At 40.0% G+C, this 22445-nt stretch overlaps 1 protein-coding gene across 2 annotated transcripts in view; it reads right to left on the reverse strand.

Moving 5' to 3' along the window:
• Positions 1-22445, reverse strand: part of EPS15 (epidermal growth factor receptor pathway substrate 15) — a 127913-nt gene that overhangs the window by 6753 nt on the left and 98715 nt on the right. For both annotated transcript variants that reach the window (XM_075935959.1, XM_075935960.1), the window contains 10 exons: positions 15351-15512; positions 14886-15083; positions 12372-12569; positions 11620-11697; positions 11176-11266; positions 10305-10340; positions 7228-7364; positions 5965-6034; positions 4886-4962; positions 3168-3330 (listed from right to left, as the gene is read on the reverse strand). In XM_075935959.1, coding sequence (XP_075792074.1) covers positions 3168-3330; positions 4886-4962; positions 5965-6034; positions 7228-7364; positions 10305-10340; positions 11176-11266; positions 11620-11697; positions 12372-12569; positions 14886-15083; positions 15351-15512 — 1210 coding nt within the window. The remainder of the gene's footprint in view (positions 1-3167; positions 3331-4885; positions 4963-5964; positions 6035-7227; positions 7365-10304; positions 10341-11175; positions 11267-11619; positions 11698-12371; positions 12570-14885; positions 15084-15350; positions 15513-22445) is intronic.

Below are 22445 nucleotides of genomic sequence, written 5' to 3' on the forward strand. Positions count from 1 at the left end.
AAAATAATGTTACAAATTAGAGCTAATATTTTAAAAGTTTTATTTACTGATAATAGCGCAAGATTTAAATCGTTCCTCCCTTACCAAAAGCAGAACCCAATTATTCTGTTATTTTATTACCATTGTATACTATCTTCTGACAGTCTAATTTTTATGGTATAGCTTTCGTTAACAATTTAAAACTCTTATAATATAGTACTCCATAATAATGCACTAGTGTTCACATAAGCCTAAATGCAAATGGAATAAAGACTGGAGTTTGAAAAGGAATGCAACTGCTACTACACTTAAGCCTACCGGTATCTCTTCAAAATTTGATTTCCAAGGTAAAAAAATAAAATGAAATGTTCATTGTAATTAAGATACTACACTTGCTTTGAATCAATAACACGTTACAATGGCTGTAGCTTCTTTACCTATCTATGCTCCTTCTGGTGGGCAGGAAGCATGGGTCCATTATTTAGGGAATAAGACTACAAGTTAGCAATCTTGGGTTTTATTACTAACTCTTCCATTGACTAACCTACGTTACCTTAGAAAAGGCACTTGGGATGTAAAGAGGTTAAATTTCAAAAAAGGAAACTGTTTTGAAAACTAGAGACCTTCAATGGTACTTGCACTGAAGTGGGTTATTTGTTTTTAACACAGAACCTCCTAAGATTTGTTATCTATTAACACCTACTGGCAGCTCTCTGTAGTAACTATGGATGTAATAGTGCAGCCGGTTAAGCATCCGTTTATCGGTTAATCATTTATCGGTTAATGCTATCGGATACACCCAATCCCCCGCCCCTCTGCGACTCTGTATTTACAGTGCAGGTTGGACCTCCTTTGTCTGGCACTGTCAGGACCTGACTGGTCCCGAAAAAAAAAGAATTTGCTGGACCAGGGGACGTCTTCTGCCACTGGCTCCCAAAGCTGCCCCAGCAGGCACTTGCCTCCCCACCTCAACTCAACCTGGCTGGGCTGCTTGCCCAGCTGCTGCCGGCTCTCTGGGCAGCAGAGGATCTGACTCCTGCCACAGGACTCCAGCCCTGCATATCCGGGGGCAGCCACGGGGCTCTGGCCCCGGCCCTGCACTCCAGGGAGCTACTGTGGGGCTCTGGCCCCAGCCCTGCACTCCAGGGGGCTACTGTGGGGCTCTGGCCCCGGCCCTGCACTCCAGGGGGCTACTGTGGGGCTCTGGCCCCGGCCCTGCACTCCAGGGGGCTACTGTGGGGCTCTGGCCCTGGCCCTGCACTCCAGGGGGCTACTGTGGGGCTCCAGCCTCATGCTACCACAAGGCTCAACTCGAGCCCCACACTCCTGGGGGATGCTGCAATGCCCCAGTTTTGTGCTCTGGGAACTACTGCAGAGCTCTGGCTCCAGCCCTGAGTTCCAAGAAGCTGCCAGAGGACTCTGGTCTCATGCTGCCATGGGATTCTGACCTTAGCCCCAAGCTCCTGGGGGCTGCCAAAGGGCTCCAGTCCAGCACCAATCTGTGCTGCTGGGGGACTCCTGCATGGCCCTGCACAGCCTCAGGATGCTGGAGGTTGTCGTGGGGCTCTGGCCTCTGTTTTGTACCGCCCCCAGCTGGGCTGCCAACCCTGTTGCCCCAGCCAGCTGGCCCTTCTGCACTTAGGCTCTTAGGCTCTCTGATCCAGGAGCATCTGTGGTTCTGTAAGACAACGGATGTTGCCAGACCACAGAGCACCGGTTTTTGGAGGTACAACCTGTATTTTGGGAACCAGCGCACAAGCACACTGGCTCAGTCCCAGCACTCTTAGCAAGTTTGCAGATGACACTAAACTAGGGGGAGACATAAATACGCTGGAGGGTAGAGATAGGGTCCAGAGTGATCTGGACAGATTAGAGGATTGGGCCAAAATAAATCTAATGAGGTTGAACAAGGACAATTGCAGCATCCTGCACTTGGGACGGAAGAATCCCAAGCATTGTTACAAGCTGGGGACTGAATAGCTAAGTAGCAGTTCAGCAGAAAAGGACCTAGGGATTACAGTGGATGAGTAGCTGTATATGCGTCAACAGTGTGCCCTTGCAGCCAAGAAGGCTAATGGTATATTAGGGTGCATTAGGAGGAGCATTGCCAGCAGATCCAGAGAAGTGATTATTCCCCTTTATTTGGCTCTGGGGAGGCCACATATGGAATAGTGTGTCCAGTTCTGGGCCCCCCACTATAGAAAGGATGCGGACACATTGGACAGGGTCCAGCAGAGGGCGACCAAAATGATTAGGGGGCTGGAGCACACAATTTATGAGGAGAGACTGAGGGACTTGGATTTGTTTAGTCTGCAAAAGAGAAGAGTGGGGGTGGGGGGGGGGGGGATTTGATAGCAGCCTTCAGCTTCCTGAAGGGAGGTTCCAAAGAGGATGGAGAGAGGCTGTTCTCAGTAGTGACAGACGGCAGAACAAGGAGTAATGGTCTCAAGTTACAGTGGGGGAGGTCTAGGTTGGATATTAGGAAAAACTATTTCACTAGGAGGGTGGTGAAGCACTGGAATGGGTTGCCTAGGGAGGTGGTGGAATCTCCATCTCTAGAAGTGTGCAAGTCTCGGCTTGACAAAGCCGTGGCTGGGTTGATTTAGTTGGGATTGGTCCTGCCTTGGGCAGGGGGCTACACTTGATGACCTCCTGAGGTCTCTTCCAGCTCTGATTCTATGATATTTTTGGACCTGGTGCAAGACGGAACCGAGCCAGCATGCTTGCACATCAGCTCTCAAGCTCTTTAAACACTGGGCTGCAGAAAGGGTAGCTGTTGCACCTGGTGCAAGCCAGGACTGAGCCAGCATGCTTGCACACCGGCTGTTATGCCCTTTTAAATGAAGAACTGCTTATTGGTTAATCATGTAGCCAATGATTACTGAATGACACACTTCCTAACTTTCCTACTAGTAACACTATTTCTTTGTAGAAATTTGAAGTTAGGTTTTCTCCTTTTTTCAGTTTCTTGCTCTCTCCAAACAAACTGCTGACCTAACATTCACGGGGAATTTAACATCAGAGAAGGTGTAAGCAGTACAGGGGCAGAGTTCTTTCATATTTTGCCAGTTCCTGAATACTTTTATTATAGTTCCACAGGAAATCAAACTATGTTTTCTTACAACCATCACATCATTACAGAAGAAGGCAAAACAAACTTTACTGGAATCTCAAGTATTAGCTTTTACCAGGTGGTGGAGGGCAGGGTCTTGAAGGAGTTGCAGTCTTGGGGGGCAAAGCAGGAGGAATATCCTCATTTTTAGCTGGTGGCTCTTCAAATATATTTTTAGTTATGACCACATTGTTTACAGAGCCTGATGTGGAGGAAATAAAAGGATCTTCATTGTTGGCCTATTAAAAAAAATAATAATAAATGCTATTTTACCATTTTCTTCAACATAATCGAATTCTGCTCCTCCCCTCCTTTCTTTCATAAAGCAATGAGCAATACTTAACCACAATTAGAAAAAAACAGTGAAGGTGCAAGCAAATCAGGGAATGTGTCAGCATTTCTCTGTTTAGCACAATACTAAAGGAGTATTATTAACTATTTACATTATGGTAACATTCGGCGGGCCAAATCAAACCCCATTTTGCTAAAATCTGAATAAAGAAGAGAGAATCCCTGCTCTGAAGACCTTAGCATATGGAGAACAGTACAGCATACTCCATATAACAATAACTTGTTCAGTCATTTGGTACAAGGAGAAAGAAGACAAATAGCTCAGAAAACAGCACAAGTTGCCTACAATATAACCATACTGTCCCACAGTTCTCATGGTCCACAATGTAAGGAAGTCAGGTTTAGTGAAACAAGAGGTAATTCAAAATGAAAGCACAAGAGGGAATCTTGAAATTCCACTGAAACCAGCAAAGTGTTCTCAGGTTATTAGCTGAAGAATTAAACTCAGCATACAACACTGATGAAGATCCCAGGTTAATACTAAAAGTCTGTTATAAGGTCATAGACCAATGCTCATGAATTCAAAGAATTCATGACATTGGACAATAAAAAGCTACAATGGTAATCCTGGCACCATCTTCTCTATCTACTCAAACTCTTGCTCTCATTTACCAATAACTCATTGTTAGAACTCATACATAACACATATGTAAGGTCAATGCCTCAAAGACTCCACTGTCTAGTCCACATAGAGGGTATTTTTTACACTGTGATTAATGTATACAGTACTGGGCATGCAATTATCAGATTCCTTCTCAGACCCAGAGATATGACACTAAGGCCATGCCTACAGTAGGATAGTGCATGTTTTCAAAAACAGGATCGCTAAACACATTTAAAATGCTTGCATGAAAGCACTGAATTCAATTGGCCAGGATTTCATCCATGATGTAGATTGGACAAATCACTATGTATGTTAAAACAACAGATTGCTCTGTCTACAGTAGGATTTTGAAATGTATTATCAATTACTTTTTAACATACATTGCTTCCTCCCTGACCATGCAGACATACCCCAAATGGATGCCTGTTTGGGAATCAATTCAAAAAGATCAATGTGACTAGTACTAGTGTGACAGCAGCAAACAGCTGAGGAATCCACACAACTAAACAGGTTGAATGTAACTAGCCTGGGAGCTACAACTGGGAGAAATGCGGTAAAATAAAGTTTTACAAGTTTTCTAACATTAAAAAAATTACTTTTAAAGTAGCAGCATTCTGAACTGCTATAATAAAATGTTTACAACAGCATTCATCACAGGGCATTGTAGGGCACATTACTATAAGGCCTTTCAGAAAGTCAACCACTGTCAATTTTTATTGAAGAATAAAAACACAATACCAGTTGAACAATTCTATTGCTGAGAACACTAGATCTTCTTTGTGTTTCAGTTACTGTAGCATTTTATGCCTTTTCCACGTATGTTAATCATTTCAGATTACCTTTGACAGTGTGCTAAAGTCAGCAAAACTGCATCCAAATGACTCGTTTCCAAATAGAGAAGAAAAAGGATCTGTAGCTAAAATAAGCAAAAAGAATAAACAGAACAGTGCTGAAGAACCAAATGTTACATTCTGTTTTTGTTGCTGAAACAACATGAAAGGCATATGCCACGTTTAGTTCAAATTGTATTTTCCAAATTGTATACTCATATAAAAAACACTATACAAAAAGTATATTTAATATTTCTGTGATTATTCCAAATAAATCTCTTTAAAAGGTGAATGATTTTATCCTTTGAATTGTTTCAGTAGAAACATTTTTGCTTTCGTAAAAGCAAATATTGCTATTTACCAATATGAAATACTCATTTCTCTGGAGAGGTGTTTTTTTCAGGAAATAGCACTGCGATACTCCAGTTTTCTAGCAGAGAAAGCAGAATGTGTCTTTGTATCTACAGCAAAAACACACATTGTTTGGAAACTCAACTCCAGCAGCAAAGCTTTGGCTTTTGCAGAATCTAAGACAACCCCATTAAATCCTGATCTCTAAATAGGAGATAAATTAGATTTCTCCGTATTGATCCGAGGTCACAGTGCACCAAAGGTGGACTACATAGAGGCCACACTGGACAGTATTTGAGACCTAGACCAGCCTAAAATGTACCAAACAGGTGCTATTTACATTAAAGAGGGTTGGGACTAGCAAATGTAAAGCCAGTAGCTCCAACAGTCCTGGGCAGTAGAAAGGAACTGAGTGTTGTTGGGGATAGCTGCATTTTTTTAATACTTGGGCCCAGTGGTACAAGGCAGCAGAGGGTATTTGTGCTGCCCTGAGGGATACTTGTGAGGGAAAAAATCTCTGACAACTGTGCACAAGGGATGCACATAACTACAGTGGAATGGACCTAGAATTACTCGAAGAAGCAGCTTTCGATACAATGTAGCTAGGACATGTCTGCAATTTTATGTTCATAAGAAGTTCATAATCAAGTAAGTGTTAAAGCCTAGGAAACGAAGAAAAATAAAATGGATTACAAATTAAAATAATAAAAAGAATATATACAATCTCACTTCTTTACCTATATCATCTGTTGCAAGAATAGCTGTTCCACCAGGAGCAAAAGGATCATTGTTCTTCAGTGTTTCTGTCTGAAAACAAGAAAATTCCTTGTTTTATGCCGCTTGAAAAATAATCCCAACATTCCCCTATCCCACCTCTAGAAAGTTGAGCTTCATCTCAACACAAAATATTATGTCTGTTGATCAATGCTATCACTGTCAATTTTTATTTTGTTTCACGGGGTAGCTGAGTTAGTCTTTACTGGAAAAACTTAAAAAACAAGGAATAGTGTAGCAGCACCTTAAAAACTAACAAAACATGTAGATGGTATCATGAGCTATCGTGGGTACAACCTACTTCTTCAAATGATCATCTACATGATTTGTTCATCTTTAAGGTACTGTTAGACTATTCGTTGTTGTTTTTTTAAGTTTTTCCATTTTTTATTTTGTAAGATGAAACGTTAACATTCAGATAGCACCTTTACGCAGACTGCATAAGTGGCTAAGCCTCACTGTACTCTAACAGTAAAATATGTATTATATGATCTTTGTTTTATAGATGAATGAACAGAGGCAAAGAGGTTAAATGACAAACATGATCACATAGCAAGTCTGTGTCAAAGAATGAGAACCTGGATTTCCTGATTCCCACTTCTGCATGTTAAGCTCCTGACTACTGCTTCTTTAAGGATAAAATTTAGGAGTTTGACTGCAAATCTGCTTCTCTAGTCACCAGCCCATTTTGCTTATAAAACCCTGATTAATGACTCTAATGGGCAGGAAGAAAAAAACTTAAAATTGTGTAAGTCATTGTTTTAAATAATTGAAAATTCTCTATCACACATAAAGCTCCATAGTTTCTACAAAATTTAGGGCAGCTTCTGTGGCCCATGCTACACGAGTGACCTTTAGTTAAGCTAGCAGTTTCAATTAACTCAAATTCACACTAAAGGTACTGTTTCAAATTTTCTGCAAAGTTTACTTAATTTTCATGGAAGTTATTTTCCAAAAAATTCAGAACTAAGGAACGAAATCTTTTACATAATTTTACATGCTGCTCCTGATACCCACTATTTTCTAGTTGAAATTTGAGTAGGAGTAGCATTTAGTGAAGTTTAGAGCTAAAAAACCCATTGAACTATTTTCCAGTAGAAATTAATACTTACCAGCAAAATATTCGTGCACTAGCCAAAATACCCATTATTTCATGAGTTTGAGTGTCTCCAAATACACAAGATCATCTCATTTTGAACAGACTCTTTTCCTCCCATCAAACTTACTGTGTGATTATTGCTATTGTCTGCCGTGGTGAAAGGGTCAGTGTCTGCAGTCACAAAAGGATCAGTGGAGGATTGTTTGAAAAAACAGTCAGCTGCAAAAGGATCTGAATCTTTGAATGGATCACCATCAAAGGGATCTGAAAAAAAAATTGACCTGTTCAAGCAACATTTCTTATAAAGATTTCCTGCTAGTTTTTTAGATTGAAGTCTTACAAAAAATGTAATTTTGTACAGCTTTCTTCATATGACAGCCAAGCATAGCTCCTTTGTAATTATGGTTAGTCATCACTTTCTGGTTAAAGGCAGAATCTTCTAATTTGTGCATCCTCTCTCCAACTCCTCAATCTCTGGGTCCTATAATAATACCTACCTCTCCCTGGGGAAAGGAGAAACCCAAGCTATGCTGGACATACTGATGGGAGATGAGGAAATGATGCAGGAAGAGTGAAGGGATCTAAATGCAGCCAATACATTCAGTGGCCAAGATAATCATTGCCAAGGAGCCAGAGAAAGTAGAGGGACATAATTGGCTCGGGGGGTGGGGGGGGGGGGGGGGGGGAAGGGAGGAATGCAGGTTGCCACAAATTATTATTTTTTAAAAAAAACCAATGGAATTCAATATTGCCCAGTTGTGCCTCATTGCCTTCCAGAATTTGAGGAGTGGTTAATTTAAGATGCCACAAACCAGGAAATGAAGAGTTAAGATAACAGAAGCAACCAAAGCAGTGACTCCGCACTGGAGGGCAAGGGGTAAAACGGGACCTAACTCATGTCACCTCTCCACCAAGTACCCTCTACAGACCCAGGACTCCGAAGGAGCATCCCCTCATATACACACTATGAGGGAACTTGGACACGGTGAAACCTTTCTTATCCCTGCCCCAAATATTTGGCCTTGAGGAAGAATTGCAGCAATGAACCAGGCACTCCAGCTTGTAGGAGCACCTGCAGAGTCAGGGGCCTTTGGATATTCAGAAAGCTTGCTACAATTTTGACCAGACTTTCTCTGCTGAATGCTGTTTGCTTCAAGCCTCGCCTCTATTCTCCCCCTCACAGACTCCTTATGTTAAATTAACTCCATATATGTCCCTTTTATCCACTTTTCCTTTGTGCTGCTCAGTGCCCTTCTATGTCCTCACTCTCTACACTTTTCTTTCCATTTGACTTCTCCCTTCCTACTTATGCCAGCCTGAAAACATTAAATAGTGATACTGATATGGATGCTTGCTGCCATCACCTTCATCACTCAGTTTGTGTGTTTTACCCCATCCCCCACTCTTCCTCTGTCTTGCCTACTGACATCATATGCTCTTCAGGATAGAGACTGTATGCTGTTCTATATTTGTGTAGTGTCAAGTACAATGGGGCCTCATTCTTGGTTGGTCCTTAGCCACTACCATAATTTATTATTAATCACATTTCAATTTTGGAAAACCAGAAATTCAAGTACATGCAAATTTAACTCAGCTGTCTTTGTGTGATGCCCCAATATGCCAGCACCACACATACTAATAATTTACTTTAACAGGTAAATGCTGCTGAAAACTTCACAGGCTGGCAGAAAATGAGGGGTGAAGTTTTACAGAACAAGAGCTCTGTGTAAATGTTCAGGAGGATAAGTAACTGACCGAAACTTATTCCAATAGCCTGAAGAGCTTTTTAATGCATTGCTCAGCTAAATTAAAACATTGTTTAATTGAACATATTTTGTCAACATTAGAAAAACAAATCAAAAGATAGAATATTAGGACATTTCAAGTTGAACAATTGCTTCCAACGGCCTTTGAATTCTATAATAGCTTCCTCTAGAAAGCTTACCTGCTAATGAGAAGGCTTAAATTCATGACTATAGTTACTCAAAATTCCAGCATGTTACAAGTTAACCTAGAGTACCCTTCCTCTTTTAGGGTACATCTACACTGCATGGCTATTTTGAAATAAGCTATTCTAGAATTTTATTCCGAAATATCTGATTTTGAAATAGCACGTCTACACTGCATGGAAGCCTCAAAATTAGTCTGAGGCAGGCTTCCCTAATGTAGAAACGCTCTCTTGATTTAGAGCCCCAGGAGGCACTGGGAAGGAATAACTTAGAATGGCTCTGGTGAGGGGCTATTTCAAAATAGCAGCAGTGGAGCGTCTACACATGCCTTATTTTGAAATAGCTATTTCGGAATAGATGTTATTCCTCGTAGAATGAGGTTAAAGATTTCAGAATAAGCCGTCCATTATTTCAAAATTACTTTGAAATAACAGAATGGCTGTGTAGACACTCACATTGTTATTTCAAAATAACACTAGTTATCGCGAAATAACGGTGCAGTGTAAATGCACCCTTAAGTGCTACCTGTTGGCAAACAGACATTTGAAAAGGCAATTCTTACCAAAAAAACCCCCAAAACGTTGAGCTCTAGAATCACACTATTCCAGTTCATCAGAGTTTGAATAGGATCACACAGCATATAGAAAGGTGCTTTAAAACAAACAAAGAGCTTCTATACTTTATGATACATAAGTCAGCCTACTGTATTCTCTTATAAAGTCCACCTACTAAGAATAATCTCCTTTAAGTTAGTTCAGTTCTGGCAATGCAATGACAGTCTGCACAACCATTCTATTTTGATGTTTTGTGATGACAGTAGTCAAGATGAAGTCCCAGTTAGCTACAGGACAGGTACTAAACAAGCACTGACAGCACAGTGTCACTGAAACCCTTATCATTGCACCTCAGTTTCAACTCTGGCTATTTCTCATGGTGAAAGAGTAGCTTGATGTATATTGCTATTTAGCCCTTGGCACTGCTACAGACTCATAATCAAAGTCCAATTATTGCCAGTAGTAATGGGACAATTTCACATGGACAACTGAGGTCGATCTACAGAGCCCAAACATTTTTAACACAAAGCACTGTAATCCAGCAAACAACAGCTGTTTCAGGTCCTTACTCCTTGGTGAGAGTCACAAGTCATTTAGATGTGAAAGTTTTCATACAATACATTATGAATCCTGTAAGTCCTTCATACTTGATATATACAAAAGTATTAAATTAAAATTTAAGAGCTTTAGTATCTACTTACCAACTTTCCCAAAAGGGTCATCCTTGAAAGGATCACCTGTTTAAAAAAATGTAAAAAGGGAAAGAAAAAAACTCCCATAAATCTTTTAGCAAAAACATACTTTCAACTAAGGATTGCTTTGTTGCAGACTCCTAGCAAGCTACCGAGGATTTTGCAATCCTTACTTGTGGGAGTATTTCCATTGACTTCAGTAGCTGGCCTTAAAATCAGTATTTGCCAATAAATAATTGTTACGACTATTTCCTAGTTTAAGTATTACCCAAGTGGTGAACTCCAAGGTAACTGCTTGGTAACTGATAGCAAATGCATAGATACCGCAATATTTGCCCACCTATACAGAGATTCTATTATTAGAATAAAAAAATCATAGGAGTAACATCTATTAGAAAATCCAGAGTTTTTAATAATAGAACCAATGCAGTCCCACTAATGTGAAAGTTAGTACGCCCTTGAGTTAGATGTACAGGACTAAGCCCAATGTTTCACAAAAATAGAGAAGACAATCTCCTCTTTAATAAAGAAAAGCAGCCTCTAGAGAACAAGTATCAGAATCAACTTCCCTCTCTACGAGGATGCAGGAGAGTTGTGGATGGAAGAACAGTTAACATGCTACTTCAAAAGCAAAAAAATAGGGGGGAGAAAAGGGAAGAGAAAAGGGAAGGAGCAGACTTCTTACAAACTTCTCTCTCATTCAATTTTTGACACGTTAATGGCTACCCTCTTCTGGTGCTTGGTCTAAAACAGATTTTGGAGGTCCCACCACAACTGCAGTCAATGGAAAACTATTGATCTACTAATAAAGTCAATTCCAGTCCAAATGCATATCAGTTTAAGACAGATTAATTCAAGCTAAAAAAAAAAATCTGCTTACTTCCAACAAAGGGGTCAGACTGGAAGAAATCTAAATTGGCTTCTGTAACTTGGATAGGTAGAGGATCAGATTCTGCATCAAATGGATCTTCCTAGAAAAAAAAGTATGAAATATTTTAGTCAGAAAACTAGATGAAGATTTCTTTTGAAGTTAAGAGAAATAAGGATGCTAAAAGTTAAAAGAACTAACTAGAATTCTACTTAATTCAGTGTTGGACAGCTGAAATCAATCAACAGAAATCTTCAGTATACCAGATGAAATGGACAAAAAAAATGTTTTCAATACATTCATACCAAAATTAAAACCAACTGCAAAAATCAAAGTGATGACAGTAAGTGTTTTATGGTCACGGGACAATTCAATGATTTGAAGTGAACTTAATCCATCACAAACAATATAACAATTTCTTACTATTTTCCATTTTTTTAATCTGTACAAACCTACTTTTTTGTTAACACTTGCAGTCAGGGTCTCTTTATCTTCTCCAGTTGCTGCACGTGTTGTTTCGGGACTATTCCTTACCTATTACAACAAACAAAAATCACTGAAGTGCATGTATGATAAAGATTCTACCCTCTAGACTATTAAAGGATTTCAGTATCAGAGATGAAATATGCTTCAGAAAAGACTATGCCAACTATATAATTGTAAAACTCCTATTAAAGAGAATCATGTCTATAGAATATTGATTTTCCATCTACCAAACTGACAAAACTATACTGTTGCCTGTTCAAATACCCAAGAAGAGAACACACAACGGATGCAAAAAGAACATATTTTGTAATGCTTAAATAACTCTGAAGATGCAGTGAAAGCTAAGAATCAAAACAAAACAAAAAAAGGCAGTTCAGCAAGCAGAGCAACTTTAGAATTCAGTAATATTCCTCATTCTATCGAAGAATATTGTTCTTCTTTTATGTACAAGAAATATCAACTTGGATGACTAAATTTATGAAAGAATCTTTTTGGTGAAAACTGTGCACTTTCACAAATGGAGCTTACTACATAGCCATTTGTCATCCAAATGGAAATGACCTGCTTTCATGATACATCTTCTAGCAAGATTAAATATAATTCTTTGAGAAAAATGACATTTGTGTGCTCTCTTTTTTAAACAAGTTCAGTTTTACTACATCCTGAACTCTGTCAGTTTCACTATATTAGAACTATGACAGCAATCAAAACATTCTACTCACTGAAGAGTCGTGGTTTATTTGTTCAGTTACTGCTGAACCCTCTCTTTCAGCACTCTCATTAAGGTTAGCAGCTTCACTGCTGCTGTTGCTAAGGCTAGAATGATCAGCAGTTCCATTAACAAGTATGTTGTGTGGGTGAGAGTGCCAGTTCAATTGATTATTTTCCAACTCTTTTAGCTCAAACACTTTTGTTTCCATCTGTAAACAGAAAGCATAAATACATATATTAGTATAGCAACAGGAGTACATACATTTCCGCTTACACGTGGGACAGAGAATGCAGTATTTACCTGAAATTACTGTTTTCTGAAACAAAGGAACAACACCACCACACTCTTGGGTTTCCATCTCAGATGTAAGGTTCAGAACACAATGAGCACACAAAAACCATTTAGAAAAGAAGAAGCAAGGTGGTTTAAGAACAGAGCTAGATGAATTTCAGTTTTGACAAGAACTTGGTCTGTAGAGTTGGATGTCACAACCTCTGTCACACTGTTTCCACATGTGGAAAGTGACTTTCTACCTTCTAGGGTACTGGGAGGAGCAGTTAACCATCATAATGTACTTTGAAGATATGCAGCAGTACTACCAGCTGAGTCACAGATCCCATTATTCATGAGCACAGCTAAGCTGCATTAATCCTCCAGCAGTCCATCTTACGCATTTATCTGTGCAACAACTCTAAGACTGGGAATCACTATCCCATTTTACAGATGGGAACTGAGGTAGACAGTTTAAGTCACGTGTCTGAGGTCACACAGGAAACCTGTGGAGGAGCAAGAAAATGAACCAGCATCTTCCCAGTCCCAAACTAGTGTCCTAACCATTGTGAAATCCTGCCAAAGCTACCAATGAACTTTTAAGCAAAGGGAGGAGAGACTCGGGACGACTAACAAAATATGAACTCTACAACTTGTTAAAATAAGTAGCAGTCATCTTTGATAGGACAAGAAAAATACAACTAACCACTCAAAAGTTAATATGAAGGGCAGATACTGTCTTAAGTTCCTCTTGGCTAATGGAAAAAAAGGGATAAGCAACTGGAGAAAATAACATTCTCTCTCTGTCTGGGTTCATATGCCTTGGGATGCAACAATGCCAATTACATTTTTTTGGCTGCTCAGCTCCTGTACAGCACCCCAAAGGCCAAAATCAAGGAATGTGGATATACTCCATATTTAAAGGAAAATATACATTTTTATTAATTCACATGAAGTGAGGTTACACACTAGCAATAAAAATTTAAGTGTGCAGTGAAGACATATCAGTGATGGTTGTAAACTACCCAACATTAAATTACAGGGTTAAAAACTATATTTAGATTTCTAACTTTAAAGATAATAAAACAGACTTATCTACGGAACTCAAAATAAATTTAAAAAGTGTTGCATGTATATTAACAAATGTGGCTGCACCTTAACCTAGCAGGGCCCTAACCATAGTGTTCTCTAGCAGGAGAAACAAAACTGCATGAACAGTAGCCCCTAGAAGTGCACCTCTCCCTTTCAGTCAAATGAGAAGTATCCTGCTAGAAATTGATAAGGCATTCAAAGGAAAAAAAGAAACAGTGAAAAACAAGGATGTATATAAGCTATACTGATGTCCAGGAGGAGCACAATGGAACGAAGTCACCTACAGGCAAAAATAAAGTTCAATGTTGGTGCGGGAAGAAACAGGGGAAAAAAGGGGTTTCAAAACCTACAATATAACCAGAGGAGCACTAATTCCCCTCAGTGAATGCAAACGGGAGCAATAATGCTTTTTTAAACAGAACACTGAACAAATATTGTATATATGGGGGAGGGGGGGGACTTGCACACGCGCACACTGGCTAGTGCACGTTTTTCCACCTCTAGATAACTAGCCTCAAACACAAAAGAAAATATATTCAGTGATCTCAATTTAATCCCATTTACACAACCACAGAGTCATAGAAGTGTATGGCTAGAAGGGACCTTAAGTTCAATACCCCACACTCAAGGCAGGGCTAAGTATCCCTGACAGTATTTGTCTAACCTGCTCTGAAAAAATCTCCAATGACAATACCAACACCCCAATACCAACATAAACCTTTCAAGTTTTTACTGAAAATGTGTCAATGACCAGAAGAGGCAAGGCTGTCCTTAGTCAGGGCGGCAGTACAAAGCTTAGCAGAACTGACTTGAGCTAACTATAATATGGGCAGCTGCTGGTTCCTCACTTGCATAAAATTGTCTTAATCAAGTTATTTATTTTTAAAGTAAAAGGTATATCTTAAAGTAAATGAGGTCCCTGTATCATCCAGAACATAAGCTTATTGACTTTGGAGACTAACAATACAAATACCACTTGGCTCATAACATTGTCTTGTGTATTAGTATCACATTCCAGTAATAGTAACCAATTAGCAGGAAATAAATTTACATAAAGCAAAAGAAATGTGAGCAAAACAAGAGGAAAGAAAGAAAAAAAACAAGAAGTGGTATATTCTTAAGATATATTAATATTTGTTGAGACTTGTCCAAAATGGCTTACTGAATTGATTTCCTGTTGTGTATTCTGCAGATGCTGCTGAAGAGATCCCAGCTGTGCTTTCCCCAACTCCACACATTGTTCTAGCTCAGCAGTTTCTTGCTGCAGGCGACTCAGCTCCTCTTGAGCTTTGATCAGTTCCTCCTCATATGTTGAGATCTTGGATTCCTGACTTGTTACTTCAGCCTTCAGTGACACAATCTGCAGAGTGAAGGAACACTTCATTAAAATTATCATGAAAAATCCCAGCTGCAAATATTATATGTTCCCACTGGAAACTTAAAGCCATATCTACAATGAGATTAAAGCTATGCTGTTTTCTCCTACTCAACCTATACTCCTCTCCTAACCACAAGTCCCTCATGAAAAAGGCTCTTTTCTTCCAGTGGAGGGCTGGAGCAAACTCCCATCAATAATGATCTCACTTGAAAAGAGGGACTACCATGAATATGAACTACCAGAACTTACCACGTGGGCCTCTTCAGCACATTTCTGCCTGATCTCATTAAGTTGCTCCTCTAAGGTGGCTTTTTGCTCATCAAGGCCATTAAGGATTTCCTGTGCTTCCTGTTTCTGAGCTTGCAGCTTTTGTAGATTACTGCTCTCCCTCTTCACTTCACATTGAAGATCCTGAAAAGAAACATTTTTGTCAGTTTCTTTTCCTTGGCTACTGACAAAAATAATCTTATCTTTTTCTACTACTGTATTCCTTTTCACTGAGAACATCATCTAGAGCTATAAAAGAATTAAGTCAAAATGCTGTTATCCTTTGAGGATTAGCTTTTAAAAAAATGTGCAAAAGTCAAAACAGAGATTCCAAAAGTATAGCCACACCTGAAATATAATTAAAAACTCTTAAAATTTTTAGAATTAACTATCTTCAGAGCATTATAACGCATAAAATAAGAATCCTCAACATTTTAGTAAGGTAATGTCCATATATGGCAACACACATTAACAGGGTTATCCAAAAAATAGTTGGGATCGGGTTTTAAAACCTAGAATTATCCTCTGCTCAGACCACTAGATTACATCCTTTTGATGTTTTCATTATATTCTAATTTGTTTAGTTTCTTGGTAATAATAGAAATCTTACTAGATCAACACCAAGTGATAATTCTAGTTTACAGAAAGCAAAAGTTAGCATATTTAATATTAATATTCTGTTGAAGGACATCTATGAAGTCTTGCTTTTGGAATACAGTCGGCAATTGGGCAGCTTTGAGAAATGTCCTGCTGTCTTGTCATTGTCTTTATGTGTCTTAACACCCCAGTACTGGGTCACATGGTGTCAGGCATTGGGTCACCTTACTGTAGGGCAGGGCTACTCAACACGCGGCCTGCAGTGAGGTTTGAGTTTACGCAAGGCTCAAGTTGAGGTCTACAGGTGGGATCTTTTGAATATGGCCTCCAGTGGGAACACACTTCACAATGGCAAGGTCTCCCCCAGGCAGGGTAAGCACTGAAAGACGCAAGCAGATGGGCTGACTGGAACAGATGGATACAGGGTGTCAGCATATCTAGCCCCCAGGGAGGAGGTGCTGGGAGCACCTGGGCATTGTAGGAAGTGCTTTGTATTCATGCCTGTCAGTGTGAAAGAAGCTTTTTGCATATATATTTGCACGTATATGCAATCACACTTAAGTTGTGGCCCTCAGCAAATGCTGAGAGTATCATAGCGGCTTCAGGACTTCCCAAGTTGAGTAGCCCTGCCGTAGGGTAACCCTAGAGGGAGTGCTTAGCAGCGTTCCCTCTAAGAAAGTGTTTCTTAAACTTTTTAAGACTGAGGAACACCAAAAAAAAAAGGTTGGGAGGAAAAGGGTCAGGGGAAAGTTACTGAGTCCTTTAAGGGCAGCCATTTTGAATTCTGTTATTCTCCGTGGCACACCTCCGACTGCCTTGCGGAACACAGTTTAGGAAACACTGCTCTAAGATTTTCCATTTGTGAGCAAGATGAGTATTTTCTTGTGCACTAATATTGATGTCATATGTGTTTGTTTGGATGTGTGCCACTGTGGCACCACACAAGTTACTAACAAAATTATATATACGCGGGGGTGAGGGTGTGCGCATACACGCATGCGCGCGCGCGCACAGAGTGGTTTTTTTGTGACAGTACGCCCCGGGATGGTGTACCGGTACCTATTTTCCCATTTTATTGAATTGAATGGGATTCCTCTGTGGCATACCAGTACTTATTTCCTTTTTCCTGGGGTGGCTTGGCTCTTGATGGAAGCCCACCCGGGACACGTGGTTCTAAAAGGGGCCATGACTGCATTTTGGCCCCCCAGCGCAGCTTTTTTCCCTCCCCCAACAACTTTGACCCTGGTGTACCAGTACTTTTTTTCCTTACACAAAAAAAGAAGTGTGTGTGTGTGTGTGTGTGTGTGTGTGTGTGTGTGTGTGTGTGTGTGTAAATTAAAAAAAAAAACCTGAAGCTATTAAGAAAAAAATACTTTAAAAAGGATAATTAACAAGGTGCATGACCCTGAACACACCCGCCTTGAAAACAACCCAGCTTGCTGGCCTGTGCCCCCAATACACACTGTGCGTGCCCCACTACCTGTGCCCCCATCAGGACCACGCACAGCCAGCTGGTACCAGTATAGGCCTGGCTAATTGCCTACCTCCTCACATTCCCTACAGTTGTACCCAGCCTTGCCATCTGCCCCGCATATGCCACCAGTATAGATATTCCAGGGCCATGCTGTCTGCCTCCCAAACACAAACAGCCAGTACCTGGGCTTAGGGCCCATAGCCCAAGGATCACTGGCCAGAGATCTGTGCCCAGCCACACATTTCACCTGTTCTCCCCATCCTGTCCATCACCCAGAGACCTCTGCCTGGCCCTGCATCTCACCTATTCTCCTCCCTCTGCCCCCGCATCCCTCCGAAACCTGTGCTTGACTCCACACCTCACCCTCTCTTCCTGGTTGGAATTTACCTGCATGTGCACAAAAGTGCACAGCTTATTGAGAACCGTGGTACTAAGGCAGGTTTCCTGACTGTCCTGGCACTGGCAGGTCTGGCTCCTAGGTGGGGATGGGAGGGGGCATAGGACTCCATGCGCTGCCCCCACCCTGAGCATTGGCTCCACACTCCCAGTGGCCAATTCCCAGCTAATGGGAGCTGGTGGGGGCATGTGCTGTGCCTGTGGGCCAGAGCAGCATGCAGAGCTATTTGCGTGCTTCTGTCAGGAGCCAGATCTACTGATGGCCACTTCTGGGGCACAGTGTGGTCTTCAGAACCAGGAGAGGTGGGAAGCTGCCTTAGCACCTCCACTGCCCCGCTGACCAGGAGCTGCTGGATGTTAGCCTGTGTCATGAGCATCAATCCCCTGCCCTGAGGCGATCTGAGCCTGGAGCCCCCTCCTGCACCCCAGATCTCTCATTTCTAGCCCTCCATCTCCCCCTGCCCCCTCCCCCCCAAAGCCTGCACTATAGTCAAAAGATATAATTATGTTGGGTCATGAGCATCACCACTTTTCTTCAACTGGGCCACAAGAAAAAAAAAGTCTGAAAACCGCTGCTTTAAAATCATCCTGGACTTCTCAGCTATTTGCAACTTGCACATGAGTTATGTAATGCAGAGCCCAAGCATCTGAAGCCATCTCTCCAAATTTTCATGAGAAAGCTTTTCTTCCTTGTAAAGAGGTGGCATAGAAAAAATGCAAAGATGCTTCTATAGGCAGACCATCTAGGCTTGCATTTCTGGAAGAGCAAAGGGAAAGGTTTGTGGCTCAGTAAAAATATAGTTCTGATAGGAGGAGTGAAATGGTGACATACCATAAAAGCAAAGGTGTCTGAAGCAGAGGAGAAGGGAGCAGACTGATGCAAATACGGGAATGAGGAGGCCAGGGTAAGGCTATAGGAAAATGATTAAACAATTCTCCACAGTTAAGAAAACCTCAACGTAATTGAGATTACACCTTGATCTGCTCAATTAACTGTGTGAACTCTAACTCTGTTCTTCTCTGCCTAATTTACTGTAAATTGTGAACTCATTCTGACAGCAAACTGGTTTAATTAAACTTTGTTTTCATTCAGGTGTCAGGAAATGTAAACTCATTTGCTAATAACTTCCTCTTACTAATTATCTGAACACCTTTGACAGAAGGGTTAGGTTCCTTTCTATAACGGACCCCAAAAGCTCAAATACGCTATTTTCTTTCTGAGCTACTGATAAGTAGTTTTTTAAAAATGATATTTAGATTTATAGCCCCATTTCTAATTTCCACAATACCTTCTTGTGAACCTCATTCTGGAAGCTCAATGTCATGGACCTATTTTTCCTTCAATATACAAGATTATCCATTTTTGTTGTTGGAAATCTTTAACACAAAGTCAACAGTGCATCTGGAAGCCTGACTCAGTTTTTTCCCCCCTAACATTCATAGTCTTCTACCACGTAAGTCAGACCTGGCACTAAGAGGTGTGTGAAGACCACAAGCCCGGGATATCTCCATTTTGAAAGGAACCCATGGAGAATGGGTAGCTGCCCAAAATGCTGATGATAGTATTCGGGCCAAATGCAAGTTGCTTCTCAGCCAGCTAAATTGGCTCCTCTGTAGAGAGGCTGTGGAGTCAGGCCATGAAGAAAGAATGCGATAAAAGAAGCATAGTCTAACACGTCAGTTCTCAAACTTTACTGCACCATGACATCCTTCTGACAACCAAATTACTGCATGATCCTGGGTGGGAGAGGATCCATGCCCTAGCCACCTTGGAGCTTCAGGGGGTAGCCGAGTTAGTCTGTTACAGAAAAAAACAGCAAGCAAATGGTCTGGTAGCACTTTATAGACTAAAAAACATGTAGATGGTATCATGAGCTTTTGTGGGCACAGCCCACTTCTTCAAATGACCAGGGCAGGGTAGAGGGAGCCAAAGACCTACCACACCAGGCTCAAACTCTTGGGCTTCAGCCCTGGCCCCCAACCCTGGCAATCCCATTAAAATGAGGCCTTGACCAACTATGGGGGTCCCATCTCACATTTTGAGAACCGCTGGTCTAGCAGACTAAATTTTGAACTTGGATCAAGAAACCCTTATGTTCTCCTCCCATGTCTGAAACAGACTCTATGGTCTTACACAAATCACAAAGCCTTTTAGCACTGCAACTGTTTCACTTATCTGCCCTTTCCCTTGTCTTAATTCAGGCTCTAATCCTACAAGCATTTACTTGCATTTAATTTAAATCAATTGCCTAGCCACATGTGCATAAAGTAAAGCAAATGCATAAGTGTATACAAGAGCAGGACAGTAGTTTACAAGCTTTATAGCAGGGACTATCTATGTGTTTGTACAGTATCAAGGGCCATGAAGCTCTGATTGAAATTGGAGCTTTAGGATGCTAAAATACCTTCTCTCCTGTAAAACAGAAACAATGCTACCTATGTCCTTACAGTGTATTGTGACAATCAGCTCATTTTAGAGCACTGAGTATTGTCATAGATAGAACAAACTATAGAAAGAATTCTAGAGAGAATGGGGGATAGAAATGAGATTGCAGTAAGCAGAAGGGACAGAACAGTAAAGAAAAAAGGGGAAGAGACAACCACAAAAATCAAAATTTTCAATGTGAAGAAAAAAAATCACATGAAAGGGTGCTGCTTTTTAAAGAAAAGGAAATAAATGGAATGAAAACAGACGATAAGTCAAAATAAAACAGATGGAAGGAAGCTAAAAGAAGATAAAGAAACGGAAATAGAAAAGATAGCTTTTAGTTAGCTACATTCAGTAGATGCAATTTGCTCCTACTGAATTATGCTGACAAACATTCCAAATATTTGTTTGGGTGAAGGGGATAGTTATTCTGTCCATCCATATTAATACTTCTGGCTATACTATAGTCTACAGATAATCTGTCAAATTCAGAGCAAATCAGAAAAAGAAAGGCATAACAAGAAGCAATGGCTCCAGGTTAAAGATATATAAATTCAAATTTGAAATATGGCATATTAAATGTATGTATTTTATTTAGATAGTGAGGGTCATTAACCACTGGAACAAGCTATCGAGAGAAGTGATAGATCCTCCATATCCTGAGGTCTTCAAATCATGTCTGGAAATCTTTCTGGAAAATATGCTTTAAATCAAATATATGTTCCAGGCTTAATGCAGGAGAAACTGGGTTAAAAATTATACAAGCAGTCAGACTAGATGATTTAATGGACCCTTTTGGCCTTTCAATATAGCTCTTCATATTTTTCAGTTGCTGTACTTCAGTAAAACTTAGTGTTTATACTGATACCTTTAATCTAAAATTCCATTCCCATTATTGTTCTTTAGCATCTTTTTATATACACACCAAAAATTTAATTTCTGCTACAGAACTGTATTTCCCAAGTCTTCTCCACAGCTCATTCAGCTAAAGCACAACCTGGAGATGTTTGAGAGAAACTGTCACCACAAAAATCATTTTGATGATGTAGATACTAGACAGTGATATTACTAAATGAGTCTGGCAGACGACATATTAGAAAGTAAAATGGTATGCATTTCTTTTGGTAGAGAGCAAAACAGGAATCAAAACCACAAAACAGATAGACATGACGATTTAGTGACAATCTGAATTTGTTACCTTGTAGCTACTCTGGCTTGTAAACTCCAAAACCCAGACACAAGTCCAACATAACTGAAATTCATATCATAATCACAACATATCATATCACCTTTGTCTGCCTTTCATCAGAGGAAAACAATGAATAAGCCACTATGCAGGCCCACTTGATATTCACATTGACAAAACTTCCAAACAGTTGCTTCCAATGGGACTGCTTTAGACAATATTAATTTACTACATTTGTCTTGCATTCCCTCTTGATCTCAAAAACTAGATACACAATACACTTAAGAAAACAAAAAATCATGCTACTCAACAGGAATTAACAGACTAAAAAGTTTGAATTTAGCACTATTTGCCTTCTTTTCAATCATAACCAGGAATTCACTCTTCAGTGAATAAACACATATAAACCACAAGATCCCAACACACATCATACAAAATTATCCCTGTGTATGAGACATGAATATTCATGATAGTTTTTTTCATGGAAGAAAGGTTTTACTAGATTATTAAAATTAGATTCCATTCACATGAGTGACCAGATTTAATTAATATATCTGGTATAGCAGACTTCTATTTGACATCTTGTTGCATATTCATTTGGCTGACATTGTTACTGATATGTCAGGATTTCATTATCTTCTGAAAGGTCATGCAATTAATTATCATCCAGTCACAAGTAGTATAACATAAAATAGGTAAGCAAAAATTCATAACACGGTTATGAGGAAGACATTGCCACATTTTACCTCAGGTCAGAAAATGTAAGAAAACTGCCATTATGTATTCTCTATCAAATGTAAACTTAATTTTTTAATGTCAATTGGTAATCCAAAAAGTATTGAAATAATTAGTAGTCATGTTGCAGTAAAATTTTGATTTTTAAATGCAGCAACTCAAGCTGCTATTGTAATTTACCACATAACTGAAAAATAGCTTTGCAGCATTTAATACAGGGCTTGGCTGACTAAAAGCACCATAAACCCTGGCATTTAACTG

Source organism: Pelodiscus sinensis, chromosome 9 (genome assembly GCF_049634645.1).
Source record: "Pelodiscus sinensis isolate JC-2024 chromosome 9, ASM4963464v1, whole genome shotgun sequence".
NCBI classification, from domain to species: domain Eukaryota; kingdom Metazoa; phylum Chordata; order Testudines; family Trionychidae; genus Pelodiscus; species Pelodiscus sinensis.